Source organism: Syngnathus floridae, chromosome 16, assembly GCF_059516105.1.
Source record: "Syngnathus floridae isolate MCC-2025c chromosome 16, RoL_Sflo_1.0, whole genome shotgun sequence".
In the NCBI taxonomy this organism is placed as follows: domain Eukaryota; kingdom Metazoa; phylum Chordata; class Actinopteri; order Syngnathiformes; family Syngnathidae; genus Syngnathus; species Syngnathus floridae.
Genome location: NC_142428.1, coordinates 8,425,857 through 8,439,264, shown reverse-complemented (window position 1 = coordinate 8,439,264; position 13,408 = coordinate 8,425,857). Strand labels below are relative to the sequence as shown.

General features: G+C 38.7%; 3 protein-coding genes across 5 annotated transcripts in view; 2 read left to right on the top strand and 1 right to left on the bottom strand.

Annotated features, from left to right (window-relative positions):
* Positions 1 to 396: 396 nt before the first annotated feature.
* mocs3 (molybdenum cofactor synthesis 3) lies at positions 397 to 6,246 on the bottom strand. The gene is made up of 13 exons (XM_088400999.1): positions 6,020 to 6,246; positions 5,487 to 5,619; positions 5,316 to 5,408; positions 4,436 to 4,556; positions 3,638 to 3,712; positions 3,447 to 3,564; positions 3,278 to 3,386; positions 3,102 to 3,164; positions 2,260 to 2,423; positions 2,125 to 2,172; positions 1,502 to 1,598; positions 1,300 to 1,407; positions 397 to 914 (listed from the first exon to the last, which is right to left on the bottom strand). The coding sequence occupies exons 1-13, from the start codon at positions 6,128 to 6,130 to the stop codon at positions 757 to 759; spliced, it is 1,398 nt and encodes a 465-aa protein (XP_088257125.1). The 5' UTR covers positions 6,131 to 6,246; the 3' UTR covers positions 397 to 756.
* A 273-nt stretch (positions 6,247 to 6,519) lies between these two features.
* On the top strand, positions 6,520 to 12,069 carry qpct (glutaminyl-peptide cyclotransferase). Its single transcript, XM_088401000.1, has 7 exons — positions 6,520 to 6,772; positions 8,597 to 8,743; positions 8,908 to 9,177; positions 10,169 to 10,336; positions 10,443 to 10,542; positions 11,129 to 11,245; positions 11,337 to 12,069. The coding sequence occupies exons 1-7, from the start codon at positions 6,665 to 6,667 to the stop codon at positions 11,516 to 11,518; spliced, it is 1,092 nt and encodes a 363-aa protein (XP_088257126.1). The 5' UTR covers positions 6,520 to 6,664; the 3' UTR covers positions 11,519 to 12,069.
* Positions 12,070 to 12,961: 892 nt separating this feature from the next.
* Positions 12,962 to 13,408, top strand: part of LOC148385500 (connector enhancer of kinase suppressor of ras 3-like) — a 34,094-nt gene continuing 33,647 nt past the window's right edge. For 2 of the 3 annotated variants that reach the window (XM_088401386.1, XM_088401383.1), the window contains exon 1: positions 12,962 to 13,317. In XM_088401386.1, coding sequence (XP_088257512.1) covers positions 13,266 to 13,317 — 52 coding nt within the window. In that variant the 5' untranslated portion in view covers positions 12,962 to 13,265. The remainder of the gene's footprint in view (positions 13,318 to 13,408) is intronic. The other variant, XM_088401382.1, reaches the window with a different exon arrangement.

The window sequence follows — 13,408 nt, the reverse complement described above, 5'->3', positions numbered from 1 at the left end:
TGAGCACTTCAAATTAAAAGCAGTGGTTCCACATCAGGGGTGCGTGAAATAATTTAATATATTTTTTCCAAGATCAATAACCTGTGCACAGACATCACAACAGTGGCATGTCAGCTGAAGTATCATTAAAGCTCCGACGGCTGACAATAGTAACTGTTATAGCGGGTCTACCACTTTTTGATATCCGATACCAAAACTGCAGTCTCGAGGATCAGTATTGATCCTACAAAGATCCGATTTTTTTTTTTAATCACTGAAAGTTGTTAAAAAAACTGGATGTAATTAAATTTTGCTGACATCGTAAAAAAAAGTATAAAATAAAATGTATAATATTACTTGGATCCGGCCGGCACTAATAAAAACAATTTAAAAACATTTAAAGCATCACAAACAACACAATCAAAAGATGACAGTTTATTTTGTATAAAACATACAGCGGTAAATGAAATTGAAGTGTCTCTATCATACTATTTTAGTTCAGGATAGTTATTTAGCCATTATCAGCAGTAAAATCTTCATATTTTGTCTATAATTATTTTGATAACAATTATTTTTCATGTACAATTACCAGCTTTAAAACACAATTTGCCGGATACTGTCAACTAAATATGACATCACATCAACAATCAAGGCTCATGTGTCATTTACAAGTAGAGTGAGCAAAGTTCCGAGATGGGTGAATGGAGGGGAAACACCACTTTGGGGGTGTTTTTGCGTTTGTATTGCTAAAAGTTCATTTTACATGATACATACCCTTTAATACTGTGGGAATTTGGGGTCTATCCTATTCGCCCATGCCATCAGCCCCCCACAGATATCTTTCACTGTGATATTGTCTACTTCCGATCCACTCATCTTCTCAAGAATCTGCGCAGCCTTCTGGGAGTCGTTGCCCAGCTTACAAATCACATAAACTGGAAGAGACCACAGAGATACTTTTGGCGACAGAAATACTTTCCTGTGGATCTGTATGATAACTATAGGGGAAAACAAAGTTTGCATACAGATCATATTCAAGGGATTCTATTTTTACAGTACAGTCCATATATTCTATGTTTTGGGGTATAACTATAATTTGTGTGCTATGGTGTAGATCAGATTAAAAACAACATTTTATGGACAAGTGTATGAAGGCAACTATCCCATGATATACTAGTTGCAATTGTAAACCACAGAAATTCCATTCATGCACAGACTCCGATAATGATTGCAATGTAAAGTGAAAAATGTATAGATAAATATGTGAGAAATTAGTATTTCAGACTACCATTAGATAAAGCCGGCGTTTGGTCATTTTACCTGGAGGCCGGCAGACACCGACCACCTGCTGTTTCAATTGGGTGATACGTTCCTGAAGTAACTGCATATGTTCGCTCGTCCTCTCTTCTAAACTTGAGAGTGGTATATCTTGCAACAATGTCAGGAGAATAACCACAAAGAGGGGCTTTATTATGTCTCATCAGACTGATTTATGTTTTGTTTCCAGTCTAAGAAAGGATACTGAGAGAGCTTGGTAAATGGCATATGTCCACCTCCACAAGAGGGCGCACATCTAACAGGAGATGGGGCTCTGCTTTGTCCACAATGGATTTGTAATCCTGGAAATACAATGAAACATTCTCAAAAATGCAAAAAATACCATTGACCAACTCATTAAAAAGGGAGTGGTTTTATCTTAGGAAAACATATTTATATCTTACAGTTAAATTCGGAAATATACCAACTTGCAGTTAATTTGAGGGAAGTAATGCTTGGGTTTGATTTGTAACATTTTACAATTACTTTAACAGGTTTTCCTAAAGCCGCTGGACTCAAAATGGCTCCTAAATAGAACCCATGACGCAAATTCAATTTAACTGTGATTTCCATCTCTGCGCTTAATGACTGCTTGAAAGTGCAGAAGGTGCGTATGCATGTGCGATCCACATGCAACATTATTGATGCCAAACACAGTGTTATTCTTTTCTGTGGAAAATTTACAAGCACATTTAGCTTGTTTCCCGTGAGTGCTGAGATACAATCAGTTCATCCATTTTCATGAATTCGAGGAGAACATTACGAGTAATGGTTGAATAAACAACACTTAATACAGGGGAGGGATGTACTGGCCAAAAGGTTCCCCACCTGCACTGTGATCCTCTGATCTCTGGACAAGAGGTTGAGTCTGCGACACTGAAAACAAAACAACAAAATACTTTATATTATCAAGTAGATTTAAATACTTCTTATAAAAGAACATGTCAGGATGTCAAGGTCAACCTTATCTGTTGCGGCAGAACCACAGAAGGCTTCATAGTCGACGAGCTTGGTTACGCTGGGCTTTTCTCCACACACTACACACCCCGACTGCTTCGGCCGCAACCTGATGGACCTGAACCTGGTACTGTGAGCATCAAAGATCACCAGCTGCTGGCCACAGGAAGCTAACACGTGCGGTTAAGTTAAACATGAAAGCTGAGCTGTAACCTGAGCAACTGTGATGTCATTTTTAGTCGACAGCAAGTGGCAAAATGGCCACCCGTGATATGGTTAGACTGGGTGGTTTTCGCTGCTTAACTCAAATTCCATAAACGCAATATTAAATCAATACACAAATAAAAACGGTAATGTGAGGCAGTTACTGTACATCACAGGTGTCAAACTCAAGGCCTGGGGGCCAGATACGGTCCGCCACATCATTTTATGTGGCCTGCAAAGACAAATTGTGCATCAAATTCGTGTGTCAATACTAGAATTGCAAATTGTCTTCACTTTTAAAAATATCTTTTTTTTTTTAATTTGCCCAGTTTTTACTAGTCTGATTTGAAAACGAGTTATTTGTCGGTTTGCTTTGTAGCTTATACTGTATATAATATGAGGTGCTCATACATTTATTTGGGTTGACAGTCATAATGGCCCTCCGAAAGAAACTGACTACAATGCGGCCTGCGAAAAAAATGACTTTGACACCCCTGCTGTACATATTAACTCGTAACAGAAAAGAAAATCCCAAATAAACCTCATTCTGGATTTGTAACAAGTCCCAACTTTGTGACAATTCACTTCTGTATTACATCGAGGAATGCTGAAATGTACAGTATATCATGCCAGAGTTGAGATACAGCCATGTCCAGAGGCTATCTTGAGGACCTCCAATGCTTGAAAGCACCCCATTATGCCTGGAACTTAAAGATAAGTGGAACATTTGACTAACAACCACTATTTAACAGGCTGGAGATGATGGAGAAAGAAGAGTCTGTATAAAGTTAATGGCTTCTTGGAAAGAGACTGGACTTACCCACTCCTAACACCCCTCCATCGGAACAATTTGTCACTGTCTCTGGGGGTGGGGGCACTGGGTAGAGACATCTGTAGCAAGGGCCTCCGCCATAGTTGTATACAGTCAACTACAAGACAAAACATTCAGGCCGTGCAGGATGGTGATTTGCAAGATGAAAATCTCTTACCTGTCCCTCCATTCTGAGGGCGCTCGCCGATACGAGAGGCTTGCCGCTCAGCACACAGGCGTCGTTGACAAGATAACGAGTGGGGACATTGTCCGAACAATCGGCCACAATGTCATATATGAAGTCAGTCAAGTCAAGGCATGTCTGTTTCTCTTAATTTCATAAAGTCACCAAAAACGGGAACGGGATACTGTTGAATGAGTTGCAAGGCGTTCTCAGGTGAAAGCTGCAAGTGGTAAGGAATACACTCCACTGTTGAGTTCAACCTGTGAGGTTACATTCAAAAGTACAAATTAACAAAATAACAATTAATTCATCTACAAAGTACAGTGGAACTTTTAAAGTCAAATGTGACTGTACAATTCAGAATTAGGGCAAGAAAAAAATCTCACATTAAAGTCCAGAAGTGAAATCGCTCTTGTGCATGAGCAATACTTTTAGCATACTAATTTTGTGGTCTTTTATGCCAATTCTGAATTTTATACAGGTCTGCTGCACAGTTAATATAGGCTCAATATTGTGACATTTGGATACATAAATGGATTAATTCAGTTCCCATTGCTTCCTTTTGGTAAAAAAAATTAAAATCCAAACAAAACTGAGGTTGGACCATTTTGGACTAAATTGTGTTCAACCTTAGAGGTTCGACTGTAGATGGAAGTTGCTGTGCTTGTGGCTTCCTAGTGGTAAAATGGTACCCTAGTGTGGTGAACGACAACCCAAATGTGTACTAACCACAGTGGGGGGCAAGAAGCACCAAAAGAAGCTGCCTCAGAAATAACATGTTTACACAACATTTGCAGACTGGAGTACACACATACACACCCAAATATAACTTGAGGCCAGACTGGAAAGCGCCTGCATTCATTACACAGAGACCACTGGGGTCACAAACAACAGTTTTAATGATACAATTTTCCCTTATTATCTAATGTTGACTAAATACACGTGTTTGACAAAACTGTGATTGCGTAGGACACAAACATCACCTTCTGACTGCGTTGGCTGCTGACAAAGCTTTAGTGTGACCCCGGTTCTCCTCACCATGGAGTACTTGTCTATGCAGATTACTGAGCTCCACCTCATCATAGTCCAGCAGACCAAGCCGCCCTGTAGAGAAACACAGACGGAGTAAATGAATGCCAAACCCTAACAGGAATAGAGAACCATGTAAAATAGTGACATCTGCTGTGCAAGATTGCATCAATTGCAGTGGACCCTCTGAAGTCAAATCCTCGGGGTGTCATTTACTGTAAAACGCATCTCTCGATTCATCCAAAACACCGGGGTCGTTATGCATGATTTTACACAAGATGTCAGCATATTGTGCAAGACTTCAGCGTAACTCATGTTAGCTCAGCCTCAAGGGATTAACATTCTTTGGCCTTTTGTTGTTTCAATTCCAAAAGAAACATAAGACTAAAAAAGATGCGTTAAAAGACCAACATAACAGACAATTGGGAAAGTTAAAAAAAAACTTGACTAATAGTTATTTTATTCATTTTTTGTTATCAATATTGAGAGCTTAAAAGGAGAAACTGTTTGCCTTAGCAAAATGTTAGTGTGCTAGCCAAATACCTCAGGATGCTCGATTATGGAAAAAATTAGCAATCGTGATTATTTTGCTACTAATTGAATAAATGTTTATTACAAAACAAGAAAATGTTGGAACGTATAAAATATTGAGTCAAATTAAATTCTTAGAAATATACATATTTCTGAAATTTTTTGGGGACCAAACAAATTCTATAAAATCAGTTATTTTCTTTCATAATATATATATATTTTTTTTAAGATTAAGCCAATTTTGTAATCTAGGTGTAATCGTAAATGAATTTTGATTCATTGCACAGCCCTCCGATTACCTACCTATGCCTGCTGCCGCTAGATATTGAGCTAGAGGGCAACCCAGACCTCCACAACCCACAATCAGTACAGATGTCTTGAGTAGGTTCAGCTGTCCTGTGCACAAATAAAGACCACATCGGTGTGTTTTGTCCTGCCATAGTCATTCTCTTGCATTTATAGATGCAGAATTACCTTGCACACCCAACTCAGGTAGGAGGAGCTGTCTGCTGTACCTCAAGATGTCTTCATTGGAGAGAGCTGCTTTTGCTTTTAGTGGAGTAAGTGGAGTCACTCTGTCAAGTAGTTGTGGGACTAAAGAGTTGTTCTTCGAGAAAAAAAAGAAAATAGTACAATGATAAGAGCAAACTGTAGATGATCTGACTAACCAATTAGGGCAATTATGTATTTGGCTGATTATTTCTGTTGTAAGGACGCTAATGAGAGGACCCAGAAGTCCGAACTGAGATTTTGCACTTTGGGTTTTTGTTAGCTTGAAGTTAAAAAACATTGTGCAGAATCCATGAGTTAGTTTTGAGCAACTAAACTAATTGATATTTTCCAAGATAGTTTGATTAAACGAGATGTACCGATACATGACAGACGGACACAGATAAGATAATGTAAATAGTAGAAAATGATTTAGCATTGTTTGTAACGATTTGCTGACGATGGCATTGCAAATAAACGTGACTTTCTAGCTGACAGTCACCAAGACACTACACTACCTTTTCGAATGCAGCCAGTTTATTCTTCAGGGCAGCGATCTCTTTCTCTTTCTCTCTTAGCTGTGCCTTCAAGTAGTTCGCTTCCTCAGTCGTCCCTGATATTACTTCCATTATATATATGTCAAATGTTTTAATTACAAGTCAGCAGTGCAAAATGTGAGGAAGCAGTTCACGCATTGAACCAATACACATGAGCTCAAGAAGCACGCTTCCGCTTTTATCACGTGGTTTTGATACCACGTGGTACGCAGTTTGGCTGGTTCGTCCCTCTTTCTGGACTGTACAGTTTATTTTTATTTTTTCTCCTTTTGCCGTTGTTTATAAATTATATAAATTATTTGTTTAGAATCACAAGAACTAATTTAAAAAAAATGTGAGTTTTTTTTATAAGAATTTTCTTAAGAAAATAAATGGTGACTTTATGGAAAACAGCAATTGGGGGTACAGCAGTTGAAGTACTCGAGGCACGAAGGGGTTATTTTATATATTTTGTCAATTTAGGATGGGGAAAACGATCACTAATCGGTGTGCGCACACTCGTACACGCACACATGCGCTCGCGCACACACGCTCTCCCTGCTGCCTTTCACATGATCTGAAGTGGTAGAGAGAGAAAAAAGAGAGAGAGAGAGAAACGCAGAAACGATGGCTGTGTGGGACCACGGTTCTTCTATCATGCGTTTTTTTGCCACTGTTGCCATCTGGGCAACACTCAGTCACTGCTCTAATGGAATTCCCTGGACTGAAGAAAAGGTAAGCCAATTAAATCTGTTGCTCCAACTACACTCAAATGAAACGGTATTATTGATCGGTGTATTCGTGTTAAATTTCAACATTGTGGTCATAACAGTTCTTTTAGGATCTTACAACACCACTCTCAAATATTAAAATGATTTTAGTGATTGTATTTGAGATAGTAATAATTAGAATAATAAAAGGGGGCTAGAACGAGTCTTCTAAGTGCTTTGTAAATGATGCCTTATTTTATTTATTGATTTAATTTGAAAAAAATGAATTCTGCTTATTAATCGTTATTAAAGCATTTATAACTTAAGCATGAGCAGGTATTAAGGATATAGCCTTAGGTACATGTACGAGTGTAGGAAAAGGAAGTGCCAAACAAATTGACGTTGGAGTCTTTAACATTTAAACAAAACATGGCCTAGCTTACGCTACAACATTCCTGCTTCTCATATTCTTGTGGTTTTAACCTTCATGTAGTTGCTATGGCAGCTCTGTCATCATCTTTGATCTTCCAATTGCAGGGCTTGGTATTTATAGATCTCAAGTGGACCCCACTTTAACCCTCTAAGGGTTCAGGGCCATGTAACCAACCGCATAATAATACTGTATGCACTGTATTCTGCATTGCAGTCATAGAACCTAAACCGGTTTTTGGACGGATCTACGAAAGAACATACCTTTGGTGACCAAGCGACAAGGAACAAATTAACATTATGACTGTATCTTTTCATATGGGTGTGTTCAGGTTCTTTCCCAAACATAAAAGTAATGTAATTTACATTTTTTTTTAAATGGCCTAAAAATGGGAAGAACATGTGCCATTTACTTGTAACTCCGTATCAGGATTTTTCTGTTACAGCTATTAGTGAGAAAATAATCTAATTTCGACTGCATTCTGAATATGACCAAGGGAAAGAGTGGAGAAAGTGAATCAATCGAGATGGATCGTCTTTGGCTTGCTGGGTTTTAATGTCTGTTTCCAAGACAACCAGGCTTCTCTGCAGCTTGAACTTTGAGACCAATTCTGAGTGAACAACTGGAACCAGAGGAATCAATATGATTGTATTTTAGCTCCCGCTGAGCAAACTTGCACAGATACTGATGAGCTCTCTTTCTCAGTCAGTCAGACACTCACGAGGTAGTACACTTGCACAATGCGAGGGAATTTCCATGTTGTTTTAACATAGCTAGGAAGCGGAACTACATTTTTTGATATTATGATCATAGCAGTAGTATCGTGGATAACTGATTTACTTTGACTGTTCTACTATTTTTGGTTACCTTATTTTGCTACCATATTTATTCATTCATAGCTGTGATAGGTTGTGACCTGAGACTTTGCAAGTATAATGTCATTTTCAGTCAACAAGAAGTGGCAAAATGGCCGCTTCTTGAGAGGGATAAAAACATGTGCATTTGCCCATTTAATTCATATTCCACAAATAAAACATTCATCTGAACACTATTTTGACTAGTTGGACTTTAATACATATTATTATTATTATTATTATTATTATTATTAAGAACATTTTAGGGTTGACTTCCCCTTTAAAGAAAACATTTGTCAATGAATAGCCAACACAATGATCAACGGTACACTAAGATGTGCTAATATAAATGTGTCTTCAAACCTCAGGAACAGACAGCAGCTAAATTTTGGTGTATCCATCTATTGAGTACCCATGCTGTTTTTATAGCCATTTATCTGTAACTCCATTTTGGAACCAGAGGCAGCAGTGCAGTGGACACTTTTTTTCCCACATTTCCCCCAAACAATATATGAATCAATCAAGGAGCTAACAAGCAAAAAAACAACACTTTGCTCTTGTCCAGTTACAGCACCAAGCTGTCACTCTTACACCCAGTGAGATCCAGACGGCCCTGACACACACAGACCTGACCCAAATGTGGCAAAGGGACCTAAGGCCATTGCTTGTTACCAGGTATCCAGGCTCCCCAGGCAGCAGAGCGGTGCAGCAGGTAAGTTTGATCATCACAGCTATGGTAACAATAAACTGTTACGCCATTAGGGATTTTGATTTTATATGTATCTGTATTACAATTAATTCTCTCTAATAGGGACAAAACATGATCAATTAGTAACAAAGCAATAATAATGCTTCTTGTTTGTTTCTTTATTTCAGCATATTAAAGCAACCCTGGGTTCCCTTGGAGCAAGTTGGGAAGTAACGGAGGATACGTTCACGTCACAGACACCTTACGGCCCATTACCCTTCACCAACATCATTGCCACCCTCAATCCATCAGCTAAGCGCCGCCTGGTTCTGGCCTGTCACTACGACTCCAAGTATTACCACCAACAGGTGTTTCTGGGAGCCACCGATTCTGCTGTGCCATGCGCCATGATGCTTGAGCTGGCACGAGCCCTCAATGAAGAGCTAAAAACTCAAAAGGTAATGTTTGTGGCTTAGAAGCAACGTAAAAAGAAGGATACATTTGTGGGATGAATTCTCTTTTTTGTTCCATCTCAACTTTGCCCCAGTGCACAAAGCAATATCCATAATTGCATGGTTAGTTGATTCTAGGGTGGAAGAATTTGACCTCTCAGATACCTTCGGGAAGGACGAGAACAGAAATTGTGAGACAGGACTTTGCCGCTTGAAGAAACACACGCTCTAAAATGTAGAGTGGAAGCTCTAAATATGTCACATACATATATTTTGTCAATATTTAAAATGTGGCTCCTTCCAGCATTTAAATTTCCCTATCCCATCCCTGGTCAATCACATGAAGAACACACTTAACATTCATGCCGCCTGCTCCTTTGCCCTTTGCTTCACCAATGCATCTTTCCACTGGATGGACAGAGACAAGCCCAGTGACAGCCAGAGATCAGCCAAAGTCTGTGTTTATGGTGTTCAGGCGTCTATCAGAAAGGTCCAAGAGGAGAAGTGAAATTCAGTTGAATGCAAATAAGTTTGCTTCTAGAGTGCATATGGCTGACATTAGGCAGAATCCTTCAAAATCATCACCTTTAAATAGATTTGAGGGGGGGGGGGTATGTGAAGCTTACATCAAAACAAAACAAACCCACTTTAGATTAGCATCTAATTGTTCTGATTAAAAACAAAACTTGAGCTATAGTATGTCCCCAATGATAATCATTACCAAGTACATTCAACAAATATTCCAATAAAATCAATAAAAAATAAAAATAAAATCTGACCTCCTTAGTAGATATCAATTATTTAGAATTCAAAGTGGTGATTAAAACATTGCCTTCCACTATTGATGCAATGGGATTTGGGTTTACCATGTTACACAGCAAAAGCAATAATACATTGCTTATTTTCTTTAGCACAATATGTCCACTAGAGGGAAGCAAACCGTGTAGAATCTAAAATAGTGTTGTAAACAACTGCTGACACTTTGTTCCCCTTGTAGACTTCTTTCCCCAACCTGACCTTGCAATTGATTTTCTTCGATGGAGAGGAAGCTTTCTACCACTGGACCGCTCAAGACTCTTTGTATGGCTCTCGTCATTTAGCACAGAAGATGCAAAACACCCCGCATCCTCCAGGAGAAACAGACACCAATCAACTGGATGGGATTGTATGTTTCCTTACCCTCACACACACTTACACAAAAACACAAACACGTGTGCACAAACGGTGTGCAATCTTGGAGAAATTAAGTTCTTGTGTTACTTCTTCTCCAGGATCTTTTTCTGTTGTTGGACCTGATTGGGGCCCCAAGTCCACGCTTTGGTAACCAGTTCCAAACCACAACGTACTGGCTGTCCCGGTTGCAGAACATAGGTGATGAATAATAATAGCACATCAGTTAAAGTAATAAGCCACCACACTGGTTCAGCCTGTCATAGACCAGTGGAGAAACTTGCTGTCGTCACATTTAGCACATCCTGGGAACTCGTTGACCTGCCTCTTGTCCAAAGTTAGCTGGGAAACATCTTCAGCTCACTGGTGACCCTAATGAGGGCTAGTAATATTAGTCATATTTTTTACTCTACAGTAATCCGTCGTTTAGCGCGGATAATTGATTCCAAAAACCACCCGTGATAAGTGAAATCCACAAAGTACAGTCACCAACAAGAAGTACTGGGCAGGCTAACGAGTTAGTGGAAAGATGCTAATTTGCGATCGTGCTAACGGGAAAATGGACTTCTAAAGGAGTGTAAACGAACATTTGGAGCAATACTACATTGTACTGAAGGTTAGACACATGTTTCCTCAATTTATAAATTTTATTTTGACTTTATATTGTTTTTTTTAATTTGGAAAAAAAATCCGCGATGTGGTGAAGCCGCGATAAACGAAACGCGAAGTAGCGAGGGATCACTGTATATCTATCTAACAGTGTACACTTTGTACTTTTTGTGGGCAGAAAAACGTCTACACTCAATGAATCAACTCCAAAATCATCCCGATGAAGTGGAATATTTCTGGCCAGATCGACCTGTTGGCCGTATTGAAGATGATCATATACCATTCCTGAACAGAGGTACGCACCCCCAGCCAGTGGGCTACTCAAATATGTTTTCTCATACGGTTCACGACTGATGAGGAACTCTCATCCTTTGCTTCTTTGGCAGGTGTACGCATCCTCCACCTCATTCCCTCCCCTTTCCCCGCCGTGTGGCACACATTTGATGACAATGAGCAGAACCTGGACCGATCCACCATTGAAAACCTCAACAAGATTTTACAGATCTTTGTCCTCGAGTACCTTAACGCCCGACCTGCCAATACTATAAACACAATGGCAAACATGTAATTTTACTTTATATGTATATTGCTAATGTATTTACCTATTACTTGAGACACAATGTTGACATTTAACCCCTGATTACAGGAACAGGTGCATTTTGTTCACAAATGTAGATGTTAACTCACATATTGTATGTAAAAGGTATATATCATGCATTTAAGGCTCAATTTAAATTTAAATTGATAAAGTACTTTTTAGACACATACACTTGAATTTGATTCTGCAGCTTTAGTCTTTTGACATGTACGCCAGGTCGTGTATTATAACTACAGATTATGTGACATTCTGTCTTCTACGGTTAGTCTGTTCAATGTTTATAGAATAAATCATTCATGGGGAGGATGTAAACTTACAGTATTTGTATTGTAACAAGGTAAAGAGCCCTTCATATCTTGTCTTCCTAGATAGCACAACGAATAACATCCTGTGCTGGTGTACCTCATTTGCCTGCCATTATTTATCTTTGTAATTATTTGGCCAGTGTTAATATAGCGGATAATGTCATGCATGTACTTTCTGGATCATGAGTCAGAAATAAATGTTGCATTACAATACAAGGAAGTTCATGAAAAAATTTCTTTTCAAGTGACTTTTAGCATGAGGGACTTTTTTTGTTGTTTCAATTCAAATTTTACAAAGTCATCAGGAAACACTACTTACAGTACTTCTGTTTTTTCATCTGGTGCTGAGTTTTTTCCTTTCCTTCGCAGAGACCCACTCACCTCCACAATCTCAAGTCCCTTAATCCTGTCAGGGTGGCCCTCTCCTGAATTCCGCTCTGTTCAAATCTGTTCAACCTGTTTATTTTCAGTTTCAAGTTGTATTTTTTGAAGTACAAAACGTTTGACCCAAATCTACCTCCATATTTTTGACAAAGTGAGTAGATATTAAGTTACATGTATCTATATTCAAATGCAGAAAGTAAACGTTATCAGACAAAAATAAACATTCATGTAACATATCAATGCAAGAAAAAGTATAATTAAGTATCGTAAAACAGTATTTGTACTTTGATAATTCTTGCCACTGCCATCAGTTTAATACTGTAGTACAGTTGATCACCAGCAGGGAGAAGTAGTGACCCGCTTTCTGACCGCACTGCAGCGTAGTATGGAGGATTTTTTTTAAATAGTAAAATTGAAATTATACACTTGCTGTTTTCAATGACACTCCTAAATATCATTAGAATTACGCAAAATGAAACGTCTCGAGTAATTGCACGCAGCGTGAAATAGAATACTAATTGAACATGCATCCAGTTTCAACTTTCAAATAAGACCGGTGGATGAATACTCCAAAACGTCACAGCGATGCGTTTGTAGTACCTCGTAAACCTTAGTGACAACTTGATTTCAAGGCTGTATAACAAACTGTTCGGTTATGCGCTTAAAAATATAATTGCTAAGAAGAGTAATTTCATACACGGAACTATTTTATTAGTTATTAGTTTTTATTAGTTATACAAGCGACAGGGTAAACAACCGCACTTTAGTGGCCTTGTTGTTTAGGTTTTTCCGATTTGTGTTTGAAGGCAGCACCGGTCCCACACGCACAGGACAGATGAAGAGTTGTAATGTGGGGGATTTCAATCCTGCTCGGCTGCGTTTTCCAAGTTGTTTTGGAAATGAAGATACACAGCCTCAAAGAATGAAAACAAAGTTTTTATTAGGATGTGACAGCCAAGTTGACACTTAACTCTTGATCCGATACTGTCTTCAAAATATTTTGTCAGGTATATGCGACTGAAGAAGCCATGGAACCGATAACGAAGTGGACCCCAAAGCAAGTTGTAGACTGGATGAAAGGTAAGCCCTATTAATGCACTTTGACTTTATTATATAAATATAATATGTATTTGTCATAAAGTTGCCCAATATTAACGTCTATATGTCAAAA